At 39.6% G+C, this 20,120-nt stretch overlaps 3 protein-coding genes across 4 annotated transcripts in view; 1 reads left to right on the top strand and 2 right to left on the bottom strand.

Moving 5' to 3' along the window:
- The window catches only part of jupa (junction plakoglobin a), a 23,718-nt gene extending 20,298 nt beyond the window's left edge, over positions 1–3,420 (top strand). For both annotated transcript variants that reach the window (XM_026915896.3, XM_034308920.2), the window contains exons 13-16: positions 387–508; positions 612–651; positions 843–967; positions 2,310–3,420. In XM_026915896.3, the coding sequence (XP_026771697.3) occupies positions 387–508; positions 612–651; positions 843–964 (284 nt within the window). In that variant the 3' untranslated portion in view covers positions 965–967; positions 2,310–3,420. The remainder of the gene's footprint in view (positions 1–386; positions 509–611; positions 652–842; positions 968–2,309) is intronic.
- A 168-nt stretch (positions 3,421–3,588) lies between these two features.
- cdc6 (cell division cycle 6 homolog (S. cerevisiae)) lies at positions 3,589–9,654 on the bottom strand. The gene is made up of 12 exons (XM_026912525.3): positions 9,512–9,654; positions 8,555–8,915; positions 8,204–8,458; positions 7,883–8,082; positions 6,650–6,804; positions 6,420–6,526; positions 6,135–6,274; positions 5,874–5,974; positions 5,699–5,784; positions 4,966–5,141; positions 4,506–4,646; positions 3,589–3,849 (listed from the first exon to the last, which is right to left on the bottom strand). The coding sequence occupies exons 2-12, from the start codon at positions 8,892–8,894 to the stop codon at positions 3,760–3,762; spliced, it is 1,791 nt and encodes a 596-aa protein (XP_026768326.3). The 5' UTR covers positions 8,895–8,915; positions 9,512–9,654; the 3' UTR covers positions 3,589–3,759.
- Positions 9,655–11,564: 1,910 nt separating this feature from the next.
- On the bottom strand, positions 11,565–20,056 carry wipf2a (WAS/WASL interacting protein family, member 2a). Its single transcript, XM_026930296.3, has 8 exons — positions 19,481–20,056; positions 17,648–17,773; positions 17,314–17,446; positions 17,014–17,145; positions 15,420–16,001; positions 15,080–15,298; positions 12,995–13,096; positions 11,565–11,698 (listed from the first exon to the last, which is right to left on the bottom strand). The coding sequence occupies exons 2-8, from the start codon at positions 17,702–17,704 to the stop codon at positions 11,655–11,657; spliced, it is 1,269 nt and encodes a 422-aa protein (XP_026786097.2). The 5' UTR covers positions 17,705–17,773; positions 19,481–20,056; the 3' UTR covers positions 11,565–11,654.
- Positions 20,057–20,120: the final 64 nt, after the last annotated feature.

Raw genomic sequence — 20,120 nt, 5'->3', positions numbered from 1 at the left:
GTTAAAATGTACAATGTGTCATTCATTTAATAAATTTTTTTAAATTGACAAATTGCTGAGGAATAAAACACTTCAAAGAAGTACTGTTCTAAGAAAATATTCAACTTCAGTGTGGTAACGGCCTCCCACTTTGCGTGCCCTGTCATGTTTGTTTTATATATTACAAAATGTGTTCAAGCTATTTAAAACAGTTTATTCTCAGTTTCTATGAAATGTGATTGCCTTACAGTATTTACTATACATAGTGCATCTCTAATGTATATAAATTCAGTATCTTAGTCTAGCATTCATTTAAGCAGCATAAGACCATGGTGAGAATTGCAGTATCAGTTTACTCAGAGTGTTAATAGCAGTAATAAAATGCTTTTATTTCCTCTCTCCATTAGCTACATATTCGGCTGCCGTGCTTTTCCGCATCTCTGAGGACAAAAATGCCGAGTACAGGAAGCGCATGTCAGTGGAGCTCACACACACTCTGTTCAAACATGACCCAGCAGCATGGGAATCGGTGAGTGTATCTTCTGATATTAGATTTGAGCATTTTATCTTACTGAAAGACATTCAGACTGAAAATAAACTGACTTTTGTTTCTTGTTGTGTGATCTTTTCAGGCTCAAAATACAATGATGGATCCTGGCTTTATACAAGATGGTGTGTAGCTATGGACCAATTTTTAAATATGTACACTTAACATATTAACAAGCTTCTAATAACCCCACAGCATCATGTGACATTATTGATGCATATCTAACTAGCTGTAATTTATTAGTGCATCATCATTCACCACATAAAACAGTGAATGAGACCATCTGTAAATGAGCTAAAGTGTGTATGTTTTACAGATATTGAGCCTCGCTTTGTCGGTGGGTATGGATATGATCCCATGCAAGCGGAGCTTGACATAGTTGATGATTTCCCACAAGCCTGTGACTCAATGGGCAGAGCCTACACTGATGCTTGCTAACAGGTTGTTACACAAGTTCAAACAGATATCTTTCTGTCTGACATTCTTCCTGCACAGACTTGCTTAGCACTGCTTACTACTGCTGTTTCTCCCAGAAACAGGGCTAAGGGTGGAAACTGGTAGTATTTGTATTTGTGTTGGTGCTTTTTTCATTACATTATAACAGGGGTGTAGGAATTACTGCACAGCTACACAGCACAAGTACATTCCCCCATTTCAGGGACCAAAAACAATTAAACAAACTAACAAAACTGTAATACTTGGTTGCAAATCCACCTTAATTAAGGACTTTTTCAAGAAATCACAAAGCGTTTTCCATGCTTAATGGTTTCTGGCTCTTTTGAAATCGCCCCTTCTCACTGTTAAGTTGCACCTTTTGTCTGTAGCCATGACTTAATATCTTTCTGTAAAATTATTTGCAGTTGTAGTCAGGGGAAAAATGCCACTTGCATTTTGGCTAACTGTGTTAGCACAGTCTGCCGCCACCATCAGGTGAAAGGAAAAATTGTAACGTTAGCCATTAAGCCACCTATCATACATAGAAGCCATGGGCCAGTTAACGTTTACAGGCTACATTTTGGCCTTGGGGCTGGACTTTGGATACCCCTGCATTATAATAAGATTTTTTAATATATTGATGTGTGTTGTTTTTGTTGGAATTATGTGATGAAACCCTGTTTATAAGGGTAGTTTGTATGTGTCCATACAAACTGATGAATGTCAGATACTGTCATTGGGCCTCATTTATGAAACTGGATATGAAACAAATTATTTATAAACACTTTTGCAAGAGCATTTACACAAATATGGTATTCATGAATATCCAGTTAGGAAAAATCCTACGAGAGCTCCTGAGTTTATATAACTTTGTGTTAGACATACTAATGTGAAATTTGATTAATAGTCTTCAATTTGGCTTCAGATGAGTTACTGCAATTTTACATATGGATTGTGTTATTTCTGTAAATTTACATATCTTATTTATTTTAATTGTACCCAAAACTTTAATGAAAATTTTGTGAAGCCCACTTTCATGTTAATGACCTGAAAGAAAGTGAATCCAGAACAAATCCATAAATTAAGACAAAAAAAACTTCCCATTCTATTAAGACAAAAGAAATGGCATCCTATAAAAGGACAAAAAGTTAGTATGTGCTGCGATGGCTGAACTGCATTCCTGGAAGATTTAGCACATGCCGTGATTAGGAGGCACTTTTTCACCCTTCAGCCTTCATTTTGTTGTTCTCAGCTCTGTGAGTAGTTTTTTTTTTCCTTTCTTTCTTTCTATAGTAACAAACCTAATAGCCTCTGTTTTTTTTTTCTCTCTGTTGCTTTCTTTGTACAGAATACTAAAGTTTCAAGAAGAGCACTAATGGAGGAAACGCTTCAAAAGTGAAGAGTTGCTTTCTCGAGCAGATAACTGGCTCTGCACACACACTACTGTATGATATGCAACGATCACTGTGCTGTGAGGGGTAGAATCGCATATTACTCAACACTGCCTTCTCATGAAAAACACACATTGTCTTACCTTTTTTTTTTTTTGTAGAAAATGTATTTTAGGGCTTATTGGGGGTTTGTAAACTCATTAGACAAGAGGACTGGTAATCTACCAAAGAGATTTTATTGAGTTACGGTGTTGATTATACTCAGTTTTTTTAAGCACACATTTGACAGTAGAGAAAGCTGGCAGCACTGAGACTGAACAGTGCAAATCAATTGACCCCAATTCAGCTTTAAAGCTTTATCCACTGAGGCTTCAGTAACATAAAAGGCTGAATGGGTTTTATAAGGGGGATGATAAGCACATAAATTTAGCCTCAGCACAGCTTTGTTAAGCCCACCATAGGGCTGAGCGCTATAGCACGTCTTATTGTGATATCAACTCAAGCTTTTAATAGTTTGTGCCATAATGATGGAAATGTGACATGCAAACTTAATCTTTTTATTGGTTATTAAAATCATTATAGTGCAGACATCCAGACTAAAACTAGCATTAACTGTTTTGCCTTTTTCTTGCACAGCAACCACAAAAAAAATTAATAATTGTACTTTTTAAATAGTGTGTAAGATGTTCTTTTCTCAGAATACTGATAGTGATTGTTTCTCACATTGTCCAATTCTGCCCCCTGCAGCAGAAGTGCAGAAAAGGACTGCACCACATTACAACCTTCATACTTTGGCCTTCTACACTCATTTCTCCTGTACCACACGTCAATAATCTTAACATAACACTATTGACCAAACAGCATTCTGTATGTCAAGCTGTGGACAGGTTTGAGAGTTGAGTTTTCTTTTTTCCTACATAGATTTTAGATGTTTGGAGTTACCAATAACTAAAGGAGTTACACAATGATAACTGAGTGGGAATGTTGGAAGTGTGAATTGTCTTTATAGTGTTTCTACATCATACTTTATAACAAAAAACTACAAAATAAAATCAGTTACTAACTGAAGTGTGGGACTGTTTCTTTCTTTGGTATTAGTACAGATTTATTGAAAATGTCACCACTATTAAACATTACTAAAAAAAAAAAAATGACAAGTAAAACTTTAAAATCCTGTACATTTATTTACAGTAAAATGTAAATGTACACTCAGTCTACCAAGAAAAAAAAAGTTAAATAATACCCCCCCCCCCCCCCCCCAAAAAAAAAAGCCTGTCATGAAGCTGTCCTGCTGAAGACAAGACGTTCACCGCTTGAAAAGTTGCAAAATAAACACATTACAAAAATAAATATCATTGTGGAAAGTGAAGGTCTCAAGGTGGATGCAGGAGGCTGTACTGATGGAGATCACGGCAGACCTGCAGCCAAGATGCTGCCCAGTAATGCACGATCCTTCAGCGCATTCTCCACATCCTTCTCCTCAATCTTCAGAGAGATCTATCAAAAAAAAAAAAAGCAAGCACAAGTCTGAATATTCAAGAAGGATTAAAAATAAATACTGTAAAATATAATAATTAAAATAGTAGAAGACAAAGTCATGAAGGGTTCCTTCTGTGGGACAAATTAATTAAAATTACATCCAAATAAAGTGCTTAATATACAATATACTTTATCAGCTCCTAAACAGCAGACTGTAAAATTTATTTCAAGTCTCAGATTTGTCTACTAATGTTCATTTCCCAGAACCGCATTCAGTTTGTGATTGGTCAGCCTCAGAGCAAAGCAGAAGTAACAAATTACCCACAATAAACAAGGCAGACCAAAATGCTGGCGTACACGACCAAATCGAGTTGTTTTCAATGATAGATCAGTTCTGTCAAACTTGTACCATGCTTCCTCTTCAGCTGCTCATTCACAAATTATGCAGCTAATTTATGTTCACACTGGCAACACTGGAGTGCACACTATGGCAAAGTTTAACAGTAAAGTCTATGGAATGAAATGAAAAGTCTATGGAAGTTTAATAGTAAATGTCAATCATTTTTCAATAATCTAATTCTCAACTTTGTGAATATTTGATAAATTTGTCAAATCAGGCTTGCTTTGTTTTTTCTTCCTTAGTGGAATCAAAATGCTGGTGATAAGGTGTTTACCTTGGTGAGTCGTGCTTCTTTGGCCTTCTTGAGAGAGAAGATGCCTCTGCTTTCTAGTAAACTGCATAGTGACAGACACTCGCCTTGGCCCACGCCACTGACCTGCCTCTGCTGGCACAGTTTACTGTAGGTCTCACACAGCTGTAAGCAGAAGAGCACAAGAGCACGGGACTTCAGTTTTGTTTTTTGTATTTAGGCCATCTCCTCCTTCACTAGATCCAGTGCTTGAATAAAATCCTCAACTCAAACACTTGACTTTAATCAAACTGACATTAGTAAGATCAATAAAAGCAACGTACCCTGTCTCATTCAGCAAAATTTGTGCATGTTTTTAAAAAGATGTTAAGAGGGATCTGGGGTTCAGTGGGACTCCTTTGGTGGTACCAGGATGATCTCCTAATTTGAACTTGCTTTAAGGTTCTTTATGATTTTTTATTTTATTTTTTTTTATAAAACTCACCTTGCCCAGCTGGATCTCTCGACTCTTGCCATTGCGCGTAAGAAGGAGCAGGCAGCAGACCAGCAATTTCTGCTGCAGAGGGAAACTTTCTCCTTCCTCCCCCCCACTAGAGGCCATGCGGTCTCCATACACCTCCGACAGCACCCGCGCCACCTGAGGAACACTCACACGTGCCGCTGCAAAAAGAAACACAAACTTACTGTAGACATTTCTTTAAAATGAACGTGCACACGCAATGCTGAAAAGCTAGCAGTTAAGACCAACTGAGGATCTGCTTCCATTGCCTCACTTCTTCTGTGTGAAAGGAAATAACTCTCAGGAGGTGGCAGTAATCTGGAAAACCCATCATTCAAAAATAAATAGCTTGTGTTGTAAATAGATTCACCTCCCATCACCTCCCACTCTCAGTACCAATAGTAACCTACTATTTTAACCTACTACTTAGCATGGTAGTTTTCTATTTGGGACATGGCCAAACATCTAACCTAGCTTCCATTTACATGCTGTTCTGAATCTGATTCAATGCTCTGTTCGGCTAGCTACAGTCGATGCCCAGTCAAATGTTCCTTTAACACACATCAGTTAAGGGAAGCACATGATCACTGTATTCTTAAATGATTCATGTCTTGAGGAAAAAAAAAAACAACAACTAGTGAGCAAGTAAAGCAAATTTACCTTCCTCTTGCTCAATAGTACATTAGTATACGTTTTCAGATTGTTTAGTCACTCTTACCTTTAGTATTAGCATTTGTAGTGGTGTTTGTCGATTCAGAAGACATTTTGGATCTGTTGTTAGACTCAACCATCTCTACAGCTCTCCTGTGGAATGAGGGAGGGAAAGGCAAAATTGAGAACTGTGCCTGAAAAAAAGGCAACCATCTAAACAATTTTAACCAGAGCTCTCATACCTGCAGATGTCTAGAGCTTTTCGGGCATCTCCTGACACTGCAGACACCTTTCTGGCACAAAACTGAACAGCAGCAGCATCAAGAACACCTTCTTCTGACACCTGAAAGAGTAAGAGGTTAAAGGTTATACAGTAAAAGGTGCTTGTAAAAGCAGTTTCAATTCTTTTTTCAACAAATCTAATGACAAAAAGAACACCAATTTCAAAACTCCTGACTGTGTGTGTGCGTGTGTTTATGCAATGTATGTGAACGATACCCTACCTGTGTGAGCCGGTCCTGGACGATGGCTGCCAGCTCCTGGCGGCTGTAGGGTGGGAAGTGAAGAAGCTGTGGTCTGCAGTGAGGCTTAGCCTGCAGTCTGGGCAAAATACGGTCCGTCAGGTCGAGAGCGTTTGCGATACCTGAGTATTGAAATGTTAAACGAGTTAATTTAGGAAACAGTGTCATTCCCAATGCTTTGCTGAAGAGATGAATATAGATAATGCAGCACACGGAAATGTATTTCTTATTCCTTTGTATAGAGACCATATCTGACGTACAACTCACCAATGAGACACAGCCGAGAGTTAGGAAGATAAGGCCATTCAAAGATGGTATAGAGAACATCTTGGGCCTTGCTGTCCAGCTGATCCATCTCATCCAGTACCAACAGACTGCCATAGACATAAAGGAGAAAAAATAAATAAATCACAAAAATGCTATTGCACATAGACACTGCTGAGAGTGAGAGGGGCTTGCTATATTAAAAACACCTCCAGCCTCTACTGCACACTTACACAGTGGGGCCTGAACTGGTCAGCAGTTTCTCAAGCTTGCCATCGCTGTGGCCTCTGGACGTTCCCAGTTTTTCCGCTAGAACAGGGAAGATTGAATGGGAGCTACGCAGTGTCATGCAGTTAATCACCACTGTCTGTACTCCTTTTAGGAAAGCCTGGAAAGCAAGCAGTGGAAAAAGTAGTTATTGTACCTTCGTCAGTGCAGATTTTTATATGGATGGATCAAGTATTGCAGCACGAAATGCTGAAGTCTTATGGGATTTTACAGTCCAACCCACAGATATACATTCACAGCATGAACTACATCATGTTGACTGACAACACAGACTGTGCAGGACACAATTTGTCTTTAACCCCCTGGCATTGCACCTCTGCAATTTTCTGTTGCAAAGTTATGCAAAACATCAGTCCATGTCATCATTTCCATAGGCAAGTGACCCATACTGTAACTACAAGCATGTGTTGAAGTTGGTTTTCTTTCTGAACCACTAGTATATTCAGAAACTGTATTTGTAATGTAATTATGTATGGTGAGCTAGTTTACTAGTTAAGAGCATTGATGCAGAATAAGGGAAATTAACGATTATATGACACTAACTATGTTTCTAATGTAGCACATCGTGTTTGCACCCTAGACAGGAAGTTATTGATGGGGTTGATGTTTCAGCTATGACTTATGGCGTTCTGTCCTTGCATCACATGTAAAAGATTATTCGAGTCAGGCTAGATGTTACTTGTTTTCATCAGTGTTTCAGAAGACCTGCATTTTCCTGATCCTGAAATGATCGTCTGCCATGTGTGCATGCTAATTAATCTGCCGAGTAAAAATCACACTTCTGTCAGCAAGATTGCACCTTGGCTGATGTGTGATAGTGCAGCAGGCGGTAGGATCTGGAACAAGTAACCTGCACTATGGTTGCACACTGAGGTGTTTTGCATCACTGTGAAGCATATTAAGTTAAAATATAGCTACATACAAAGTAAAAGCTTTTGCTTCCTGAACGTTAATAAGCGGTATTTCTTTCTGATTGTTGAGCCTAACTGTCTGCTGAGATACGGCGAAGGAAAAACTAATAGCCTGGACACAAAATCTGCTCGTCCGAGGTGTCGGCACTACTGGTATTTCCACCCACGTGGTGCCACAATTATGCTGTTATCCTGCCACACTATTAGGCAGAAGTGCAGAAATCTACCTACTGCACAGCCTTTCTGCCACCTGTTCTCAAAGCTCACCTTGCGTTCTTGAAGCACGCAGTTCAAGCAGGCCGTCTTCCCTGTTCCAGGAGCTCCAGAGATGTACAGGCTGGACGGCTTGCCGGGCACCACGTGTTTCTCCAGGAAGGAAACGATAACGCCTCGCTCTGTCTCTCTTGAGAGCAGTCGCTCAGGCACAGCTGTGTGAAGAGCCTGTTTCACGCACTGGTACTGTGATTCTGAAAGACAGCAGCATATATAGATTTGTTATTTGCCATTCAAAGCAGTGGACATAAAAATCTATATTTCAATATTCCAACTTAAAAAGAAAGGCGCATGATAACAATAAACAGAACTTACTTTTTCCAACAGGAGCGGACACCTTCTCCAGTGCATCAGATTCAGCTCTAGTGGGCTCTTTCAAGCATTTGGGAGAAGGGCAAGTCGAGGATGAAATAGGGATTTTAAAGTCTGCTGAGGTAGGCCGAGGAGGCGACGCGAAGACGGGAATGTTCTCATTAAAGGACAGCTTGCGAGGGGAGCCTAGTGAGGGACGGCTCTGTTTGGGAGGAGAGCCCTGAAGAGACGGCGGCAGGTTGCATCCGTTCTCGTCGCCTGGGACAGGAAGACATAAAAATATTAATCAGTATTTTACAAACTACTGCTTAAAAATGACAAAGGAATGGACAAAAGTGTATCCTTTTTGAATACCTGTGCGCTTTCTGGGGCTCAGAGGAAGTCTCTCAGAAGAAGGGACACTTTGGAGCATGTGGTGTCGGGGGGACAGAGGAATGGCCCTGATGTCTGCAACATTTGTCTTTCTGGGAGAAAGAGGGACGTTTCGGACGTCCACAACTGCCTTCATGGGAGAAAGTGGGACGTTTCTGACACCCAAGTTTGTCTTTCTGGGAGACAGGGGGATGGTTCGAGCGTCCAGAACATGCTCCGAGTCGGGCTGAGATGAAGAACTTTTGGCTTGGGAAGAGACTCTGGAGGACTTGCGCTTGGGGAACTGGAGAGTTGGCTGTCTCTGAGAGCGAGTGGTGGGCATTTTCACCAGACCAGGCTGTAGCTGGGAATGAGGAAGGGAACTAAATTACGTTTAGTTTATATAAACCACACAGTTGCTAAAAGCATTCATATACATAAAACCTTGTACATTAGTATGCAGTTGAATACATTCACACAGGAAGCACACATCTGAACTAATGTTAATTTGCTCACCAAGTTTTAACAAGAGAACTACTGATACTAATAAGACTTCTTTTAGCACAACAGGGCAAAGGTTAATGTATTACAGCAGAAAACATGATTAGGTTTGACTCTAGCATGCTGCCGGATGAGCTACTCATGGCGCCTAAACCTCAATAAAGCCAATATAACTACAGAACTCCAAACAGCAAACAGCTATTTTAACAGCTAGCTAGTTAGTAAAATAAACGAGAAAGCTAAATTTGAAGAAGTTCTATAATTCCTGACATGCAAAGTAGTTTTAGCGAATTAGCCAAATAACAGACAGAAATAACTCAGTCTTGTATTTGGCGCCAAGCAATTCACCACACATCTACTACTTCCGGGTTTAAACTCCTGTCCCATACTTTATACAGCTCTACACATTATAGACATAACTCTAGTTTTTTTTAAACTTAAGTAACTCTAATATCTTACCTAATATCTGGATAAAACGTTTCTTTTTGTTTCCAGTCACAAAAACCGTCCAGAGAAGCTCCTCGTCTCACCGCTGACAGAAACAACTGGCGCGCTTCTCCACTCTGAGCAACACTTCACCAATCAGCTGGCGCGTTTTCGCCCTCTGACGACTGCCGCGAGCTGAGTTCTGATTGGCTAGATCAACCTCAAAGGAACTAAACATCCAATAGAAACACTGGCCCCGCCTCCTGTAGGGTTGGGCCACTTTTAGATGGCGGGTAGTTCCTTTGTTGACACACTGCTGAGGGAAAAAAATTCCCGGCAAATTTTAAAGCCAGTGTGAACACTCTTTGTGTAAAGTGATGACATAACTGGGCTTTTAGTCTTTCTAAAACTATAAGCAACAAGAAAAAGCAAAAGCACATAATCCTTTCTTATCCCCATAACCGTTTTTATTTAAAATTTATCAAGAAAGTCATACAAACATACCCTAAAAGTTTCAACATGAACATTTGGCAGGCCATGGTAACTTATTCAAAATTACAATTAGCCAAGAAGAATGTGAACAGAAATATAGCACAGATGCTCTCTGGCCACATGTCAACATAAACCACTGATGGGAAAGGGTCCTGGTAAGAAACCAGGCTTGCTTCTTTGTAATTGATAATCCTTTAATGTCACATGTTCAATTTTACGCTATGTTTAATTCTCTATATTACACATTTTTACAATAAAAATATCTAGCCACATATAGTATATTATACATTACATTTAGATTTCTCTATAACCATTCACACTGAATCTTAAAAAAAAAAAAAGCATTGGTACCAGTAAGTTAGTGTCAGATTGGAAACAGCCAAATCTGCTTTAGCATTGCATGTAATTCATAGTAATTCAAGACAATGAACGGAGAAGACTGTTGTATTTTCAGCAGCACAGTTTGCACCACACACACACAAGCAGGTTCTTCACACAAACATGGCAGAACCTACTGGAAATACTGTGGGCTTAGTGGCACTTAGTGTATTTGGTCAGTTCTAAAGAAGTGGTTAAGAGCTGCTAGGTTTAAAACATGCACATCAGTTTAAAAATAATCCCTTTTTTACAGACAGAAATGATGCATTTGCACTGTTTCTGGCAACCCACTTTAGCTGCAAAGTAAACCGAATGGTTGCTCAAATATTCATACACATTAATACACTATTCAGAGATGAAGCTTAAAAGTAATGGTTTGTATAATTAAAAAAATTGTATAGCCCCATCATGTTGGCCAAATAATCATCATTTTTTTATTTAACAGTTTTAAAATCTTGTCATTATTAGACACACCGGATCCCTTATGGGAGAAACAGGCTATGATAGAGTAATTCTTTTTTTTTTTTTTTTTTTTTAATTCTGTGACAAAAAAAGTCAGTCTTTACATAATGCAATGATTGTCTACTGATTCCTTTATGTAATCTCTCCTTTCACTCTAACAGAGTTAATCATGATTAACAAGTGCTACAAAAATGGTACTATGGTATCTGTTGCACAGATAATGTGGAATGCATATATATAGCTTGTGTAGGTCCTCTTAACACTCCATGAAGTCAGATAGTACATATGAATTGATCAGGACCATGACACTGCACAGTGTTCTCTGGTCTAGAGGTACATCAGCCTGGAGCTGTTTAGACATCATGTAGTGTGCTGAAAACATTCAATTTATCTTAGATGTAGGAAAAAGTGTCTTTCACTTGCAATGCATAGTTAGTTACTATTTATTTGCAAATGCAAATTCTAAATAATTCAAACATATGTGCAAAAGTTTGGTCACCTTCTCACATATACACATACATTATATTATATATTATATATATATATATATATATATATATATATATATATATATATATATATATATATATATATATATATATATATAATTAGTTATAAAGTATGTTAAATTATATATAAAATTATGTTAACTAATGGCCTAAATCCTCTTCACCTGAGAATATTTCAGTTAGTCAGGTAAAGTTTGCATTCTACTAAAGACAGCTTCTGGTCTCTTTTGTATACAGCTGTGATAGTGTTTGTTTGTGTGTGTGTGTGTGTGTGTGTGTGTGTGTGTATATAACTAGATTCAAAAGGTTTAGCCGTTTTCCTCTTTGAGTACAGATCATCTCCCAACAGGTGGTGCAGGGGGAGCTCCTCGTATCATGGCTACAGTGTGAGAGAATACAGAATGTTTATTAGCAGGCATGGTGGCAATATGGGAGAAATGACAAGAGACTTGGATGATGTACAGATATACAAAACTATTTATCTCGCGTACTCATGAGTCTTAGGAGATGCCAGACCCTCTTTAATAGCTCAAGAACACTTAACATCGATTGTTTTATCAGTTTGATCCTCTACAACTTTTTGTGCTGTGTATTTGGTCATGTGTAGCCCAAATTAGGATGGCACAAGAAATTGTATAAAAAAAATCTGTATTCTCAATGCAATTCAGTTCAAGCACAGCACCATTATTCCCTCTTATTTGCTGTGACCAGTAACCATAGACATTACACTCACAACTGAAGCGCAGAAGGTCTACAGAAGAAAATGGAGAGAAGCACTGTCAGAAACTTTGAGTGAATTTTAAAATGACCCGAATGGCTGCTTGACGGAACAAATTTGTGCTTAATCAATATTTAATATTTAATAATTTAATATTAAATAGGTAATATTTAATAGGTATATAGGTAAAAGGTGTGAATAGTAAAATCCCAATTACTAAACAAAGTGTGTGAAATACTAAATACTAAGCCAAAAAAAAATAAATTCAGGATTACTACTTCATCCAGAATCAGGCAGCCCTAATACAAACTGTGAAATATTCTTTATTCGGGCTTAAAGGTCATTTACAGATTTCAGGACCTTTATGAAATGTCCATTTTGTGGGGCAGAAGTAAGAGTTCAAGCTTTTAACGTTATCTTTATACTGGGTTTTAACTTGGTCAAAAAAACATGAGAGAAAAAACGTTCATCTTAAAATGATCGTTTGTGCATTCATATGTACAGCATAGGGGTGTCTGACCACAAACAACTAAAGCCAATTTAAAACACAAAACAAACAAACAACAAAAAAATTCACATGAATGCTAAGGCTGTTAGATTTGAATACAATGCTGCAATACAATTCCATATTAAACAAGGGGGCATTTGTATGTGTCACTAAACTATAAATAAATTAAGGCTTGGAAATGGCAAATGAAGCCATGGATCACCAGAACTGTGCTACTCAAAAACAACTCATCAGCTCATAAAGTGCTTGATTGACAGCTACCCTGCAGTGGGATTCAGACTACATGTGTCTTAACGGCACCACACCAGCCACTACAACTGCACGCTGGAATTTTGCCATGAAATTCAGACTGACTGCTGTTCATATACTGTACACATATCGCAGAGATTGTTACAAAATGTTCAAAATATAGTCTGCTACATGTACTACTTGGGAAGACTGGTTCTTACCTTTATTGCTTTTACTGGGATATATTTTTGTGAACTGTCTGTACTCTTCAGGGGGTGGCAGATCCTCAACAGGATGGAAGGAGTACTTGGACTCAAACTCATCTGAAAAACAAAAAGCAGACACAAGAATAGTTTCATAGTTTAACTACTAAAGAAATCTACACTGTTATACTACACAAATGGTATGCATTATTTGCACCTGAAAAAAGATTTTTATGAAGAAAATGTGTTGTGTTGAAGAAATTATTTAATTGTTTAATTGTTTTATTGAATTGTTTTATTGAATGTGAACTAATTTTCAGGAATGTGCTTATTGATTCCTGTAAGTGACTTCTACTTATCACATATCTGTATATCAGTAACAAAAGCACATAAAGTATCCTGGAAGATCTAGGCCATGCCCATCGGTTTCTCTTTTATCAGACATAAAAACCAGAATGTACACTTCCTTTTCCACATTTTCTAATCTGCCCAACCATGAACTTCACCTGGGAATAGGACAGGGAGGTATTTATCTGTGACCACAGCACCATCAACATGTTTCTGCCCAACTGGTCTGACTTGAAAAGATCTCTGCATTCTGTGCATGCTCTGTATTGGTTTACATAAAGAGGAAATGCAGAGGCCCGATTTGAATTCCTGAGAGATCATTTGACTGCAGTGCTATTTCCCGACACTGATAACGTCCAAAGTATAGATAAAATGATGAGCCACTGTCAATGTTTGAAGGCAAACGTCTAAACTTGACCTCTAGTGTACTCTCAAGCCGCTTTCATAATCTTCCTCCCGAAACAGATTATTGCAATTATTGGCCTTGTAGTCACACACACACAAAGCCAAGGTAGATGGACATAACACAGATAAAGAACTGGTTTTGTAATATTCTGCTGAATACTGTCCTGAATACTTGGAATATTCGGACATAAAAATAAAAACCTGGACAGAGGCAGAAGTAACAAAAATTATCCATCCTAAACAATAAAGGAGGCAGACTAAAATGCTGATTTAAATGCCGGTCCCAAGCCCGGATAAAATTGGGGAGGGTTGTGTCAGGAAGGGCATCTGGCCTTAAAAACTGGGCCAAATCAAATACGCGGACCACGGATCCACTGTGGCGACCCCCTAATGGGAGAAGCCGAAAGAGGAACAACTTCAGTTTAAGTTCAACCTCTCATCAATGTGCAGCTAGAAGACTGCAGCATTGTACAAAACTTACAGACTGCACCTGGAGTTAGGACTGTTGCCTTAACTAGATGTGCAAATCATAGCTTGAAATAACAACGCATGTTTAATTTATGAGGAGCATTGTAATCAGCAGTTTTGCATGTTCACCTAAATGACACCTGAACTTCACTGTTTTCCCAAACTTTTCATGCAGGGTTTTCTGACCTCCAGGATTTCCCCCAAACTGTTGCCACAAAGTTGGAAGCACACAATTGTACTGGATGTCTGTATACTGTAGGACTCTAATTTCCTTTCACTGGAACTAAGAGGCCCCAACCTGTTCCTGCATGACAATGCCCCTGTGCACAAAGCGAGCTCCATGCAGACATGGTTTGCCAAGGTTGGTGTAGAAGAACTCGAGTGTCCTGCACAGAGCCCTGACCTCAACCCCACTGAACACCTTTGGGATGAACTGTAACACAGACTGAACCCCAGACCTCCTCACCTCACTAATGCTCTTGCGGCTGAATGAACACAAATCCCCACAGCCACGCTCCAAAATCTAGTACAAAGCCTTCCCAGAAGAGTGGAGCTTATTATTACAGCAAAAGGGGGACTAAATCTGGAATGGGATGTTCAACAGGCACGTGTGTGTGATGGGAGGTGTCCACAAACTTTTGGCCATATTGTGTACTTATCTGAGTGAAAAAAATATTTTACTGCCACCATATCATATTTAGAAAGTGAGTGTTAATAAAATAAGTCTATGAAACATACAGGTTGAATTTAATTTGAGGTTTAATTGTAAGAAATATTGATGGTTATACCAACAGTTTTACCTTTTTAAAATTAATTAAGCAGATATTGAAACAAAATATGACCCTGTTTGAGAACCTTTCCAATATGCTGATGCAGACTCACCAGCGTAAGCCTTAGGGACAGACGTGTGTCCATTGCGCACAGGTGGAGGTGGAGGTGGATGTGATGAGAGTTGGCGACTGGAAGAGACGGGTGGTGGGGGTCTCCCTCGGCTCTCGTGAGAATTTTGAGAGCTACCACTTTGCACACGGGCCGGGGGAGGAGGAGGAGGGGGAGCGTCACGAGTCCCGTTCCGGGATGCAGAGGGGGGAGCTTGGGAGGCTTTAATAATAAATACAAACATGCAAAATCTTTTAAAGAAGCTTGAGGATTTACAAAAAAAAACAAACAACACATTCTTTATAAGCATCAACATTTATAACAAAAAATAAAGGCAAGTTACCTGGTCGGCGTCCTGGAGGATCTCGAGCTGGCGGTGGTGGTCGGCTGCTTTGTTGGGGTGGGGGCGGTGGTGGGGGTGGTGCTTGGCTACGAGCATTCCCATTGGTTCTCTTGTGAAGCGAGTTCCGCCTCTGTGGCAACTCAGGGGGTGGATCATCATTAGCCACTGAAGGGGGCTGTCGGTAAGGAGGAGGGGGTGGTAGCGATGAAGAAAGCACAGGTGAAGAGCGAGAAGAAGGTTTTGACAGTACATCACGTGCAGGTGATGGGGGAGGAGGGGCTCTGTTTACACTCGGTGGTGGGAGGGGCTTCTCTTGCCCATAAGAGCGGCCAGAGCTCTGACTGGGGGTGGGAGGAGGGTTATTGCCACGTCGATTGAAAGGCGGAGGGGGAGGAGGGGCAGAGCTGTTGGGTTTCGGAGTGCTGCCGCCGCCCGGTTTGGAAATGTCAGGTAGGGATGGGCGGGAATTCCTAGGTTGCTCAGGGGGTGAGGAGCGCTCATCATTGGGTTGTTGGCTCGTAGGACGGGGCAAAGCAGGACGTGACCCTGGAGGCCGCAGTGCTGCTCTGCCAGCGGTCCCGTCTGGAAAGAGATATATGATGCCATTAACACCATTTACTGTTTAGTCCATTTTACAATGTCCATTTTACAGCGTCTCAAAAATGTCTTCTTTTTTCTAGTCCCTTCCTCAGTTAAAATCTATTGCTAATATATTGTAATATAATAGTTTTATTTGACACAAAATGCTCTTGGTAATTCAGTTTTTCCACATTCAGTAATCATACGTTTTAAATTTAGAGGCTTTATGAATATACTGGCTCAAAACCAGTTAGTGCTTTAAACACAAACGTCAAAATTATACTCCTTCACCCTAAACAAAATATCTTCTTGATGTTATGGCAGAACCACAATTTTTACTTTTCAGCAGTAGTAGCATATCACATGATTCGATTTAATTAGCCGTCATGGGAATGCAATGGGTAGTGTTACCACCCCACAGGAGTTTTTACTTGGTCTCTCCAGGTTCTCTGGTTTTCTCCCTTCTCCCAAAAACAAGCCACTTGATGGATTGGCTATGCCAAATTGCCCCTAGGTGTGAATGAGTTTGTGAATGTGTGTATGTGGTGCCCTGCCCTGCGGCTTATTCCCATACACCCTGGATAAGATGTACTCAGTGCTCCCTTCATAGACTCTGGATCCACGACAACCCTGACCAGGATAAAGTGGTTAGTGAAGAAGAATGAATGAATGAATTTTTTTTACACAAAACAGTTGTACTGAATTGTAATGTTTTTAAAGCATTAGAATTAAAATTCAGAATTCAGTTAGAATAGAATTCATGCTATAGCTGTGACTAATTTGTAAAAGACATTACATGACAGGATTTCATCAGAGATTTATAAAAAATTAACCAGCATTTCTGGAATTGTGATCATTTTGAGGAAAGATTAAAGTTCAATGTAACGCTTTTAACATCTGTAAAGTGGCCAATTTAATATTTTATAAATACAAGAGTTTAATAGGAGAATAACTTGAGTTACTAGTGCTGAAAATGACTGAAAGCCTTTCAATGTGAAGGACCTTATAAAACTACCTCCCACTGGACGAAGTTTAGGCACTCCTCCACTAAACAGGCCTCCCATTGGCATCGGTCCCGAACTGCCACCAAAGCCCCCTCCACTTCCTCCTCCACTACTGCTGCCGCCGCCGCCGCCCCCTCCAGGTTCTGAGAAAGTGCACACACACACACACACACACACACACACACACACACACACACACACACACACACACACCAGATGGATGATTAGCCATGATGAAGGTCTAGTCAAACATTAATGTCACCTCTTTAATAAGTTCTCTTGATTTCACTGCTCTTATCTCAGCAACCTACTCTCAAGAATAGGTGCACTTCTGTCATTGGCGTTTGTGACTTTTTTCAGCTTGGCCCCTTTGCATATGTCTGACAACAGGGCTCCTCTTCCTTTAGCTTCATCACGTGACAGCTTGGGAGGGGTAGTGTTTGCCTGTAAAAAGAATTAATTCTTGACAGAGGTTCAAATCAAGCCACATATAATTCATGTAGCCTGTCATCGTTGTTATAATGCTCAATAAAACTTAATAGCAACCAAATAATGTTCTGGATTCTGAATGAATAAGAAATGAAGTGGTATTAGTGAATGTAGACAGTAAGAGACTGTATGGTAGACCCTCTCTACTGCAGCTACCTGGCTGAAGGAAGGGGGAGGTGGAGGTCCAGGAGGAGGTGGTGGAGGAATAGGCATGTTGCTGTTTCTCCAAGAATGGTGACTATCACCTCAGTCTCAGCAGCTATGTTTCTGCTCACAAAAGCTCTGCAAATGAAAGACATGCATTCGAAAAATATATTTTCATACTCAAGTGCTGGTGTGTATTGTAAAAAGTCGGCATATGAACATACACTAAAATGGAAACATGAAATATGTTCACGTGTGCTAAACTTTACCTGAACCCGCACTCTCAGAAAAAAGCATACTAAACTTTATTTTCCTTGTCACTGGGATAGTACTCTCACACGTACACCTTTTGTACCTTAAAAGCTTTAATCTAAAAACTAATTATGGTCCACTCATGTATATTAAATAATTTTTAAACGTACAGTATATCTGTGTTTCCAGATGAAAGATAGCCTGCATATTAAAGGATGTACCCTTGAGGGTACCACCCCAGCATCAAGGAAATATATAGTTCGGTACTTAATATTTTTACTGAGAGTGTGCAAATAATTAAACAGAGCTTTGAAACTGGCTGTGCCAAAGTAGTTGACCTTTTTGGACATGCAAATAAAACTAAACATATTCAAAAATGAAAAAAACCCTGGTTGTTTTGTTGTTTCCTCATCTTCACTTATCACTAAAGCTCCCAAAACCAGTCTGATAGGATGGCGATTAAGTCATCTTTTCCCTTCACCCTGGTATACACCCCTACTTTCCAAAAATGTTTGTGTAAATCAACATCTCTCTCTCTCTCTCATATATATCTTCTATATGAGAGATAAACGTAGATGTAAACGATACGCCGCTTCGTCAGTTCCAAGCGGAATGTTGTTAAGCAGGATCACCAGCAACCAAACCAGCAACAGAGGTGTGAGGCTGGAAACAAGAAATGCAGCTCATGTGATTAAACATACCCTGTTCTGTGCTCTACGCACAGCTGAAATGTATGAAGTAACCTTTAGTGATCACTGATCATTGAGCTTCTTCAGATCAGAAACTGCTTATCCTAATTTCCCCATACGCCAAAGAAACCTATGAATGTAGTCCTGCTGTGAATGTTAGGAAAAAATGCTGAGGGAAATGTCTGAGTATTAAATAAAGCACTTCTTATTAACAAATGTATGCAGCATAAACACTATGCTGTGTACAATAACTATATAAACATGATCAGTATGTTTATTGTCAGATCACACAAAGCAATGGATGTACTTTGGATATAGGTAAACTAACATGCCTTTCAGTGTAGTATGTAGACATACAGTTTGACCAACATGGCACGCGCCTGCTGATGGCGGATCCTTCAAAACCATAGATCACAACGTCACTCATTAAACAAAAGGCTTTAGACAACATGCAACACACAGCAGCCTTTTCTTTTTTTACTGACTCCGAAATGATTTCTTCACCAAAGCCTCGTTCCATAACACGAACAAGGAAATGGCTCAGCAGGTAAATGCCGATGTTAGTGAAGAAAAACCTCTGCAAGCTCATGATGTAAAGACAGAGTTACATATCAGGAAAACAAATGCAAAAGCCTAGTTTCACAGCTATACAGTATATAATAACGAGCTAGCACTGAGATAAAGCTAAACCCTGACAGCCTCAGAGCTTTAGTCAACAAACTTTAATCAGTTGGGGAAAAAGAAAAGCTCAAAGCTAAGGGCGACTTCTGTACACAAGTTAAACAGTAGGCTGTAGGTGTAGAAACACAAACACAAACCATTACACACCAGCACAAACCCCACCAAGTTATTTACTTCATTTTGCTGTCTGAAAATACAATAAAGTCTCGACTGTGTTTCTTACCTGCGGCTATTCAGCGATTCGGGTCTCCAACAGCATTGAAACAAACCGGTTTGTACTCCGGTACTTTCAAACTCACACACACACACACACGGACAGACCAGTTACAAAAAAAACCTGCAAACTAAATAACTAACGTTAACGACCCGGAGCTTCATGGTATCCACTTGAGTGCAGTGGTGGTGAAAAAGTAAATGAAACTACAATAAACTTCTCACTCAGAACTAAACACTAACGAAATATAGGCGCAACAGGCATACTAAAATCTCCTGCTCTGTAAACCTTTAGTCCAGAAAAAGTGAGTTTAGGGAAGCCACTGCTTTAGGGCTTCAGCAGAGATCCCAGTTCTGAGAAACCCGGAAGTCCAGGAAGCAGTACAAAATGGTGGCAGATAGCCGAATACTTCCGATTAGAGCCGAAGGCTGTTCGTAGCGCAAGCCTTTACCAGACTCAGAGCAGCTCCATGGACATTCTTACTACTTATTGGACTACTATTAAGAGCCAACTCCTAAAAAAAAGAACTTTCAACAAATAAATTTCCAATTAGGCCCATTTTTTTAACAGTGTAAGCACCAAACTTTATTATCATAAACCTGTTTTGTTTACAACAGCAAGCAAGTGCTAAAGAAGCTCAATGTCTCTC

This window comes from Pangasianodon hypophthalmus, chromosome 11 (assembly GCF_027358585.1).
Source record: "Pangasianodon hypophthalmus isolate fPanHyp1 chromosome 11, fPanHyp1.pri, whole genome shotgun sequence".
Taxonomy (NCBI): domain Eukaryota; kingdom Metazoa; phylum Chordata; class Actinopteri; order Siluriformes; family Pangasiidae; genus Pangasianodon; species Pangasianodon hypophthalmus.
This window is presented reverse-complemented; position numbering and strand designations above follow the sequence as displayed.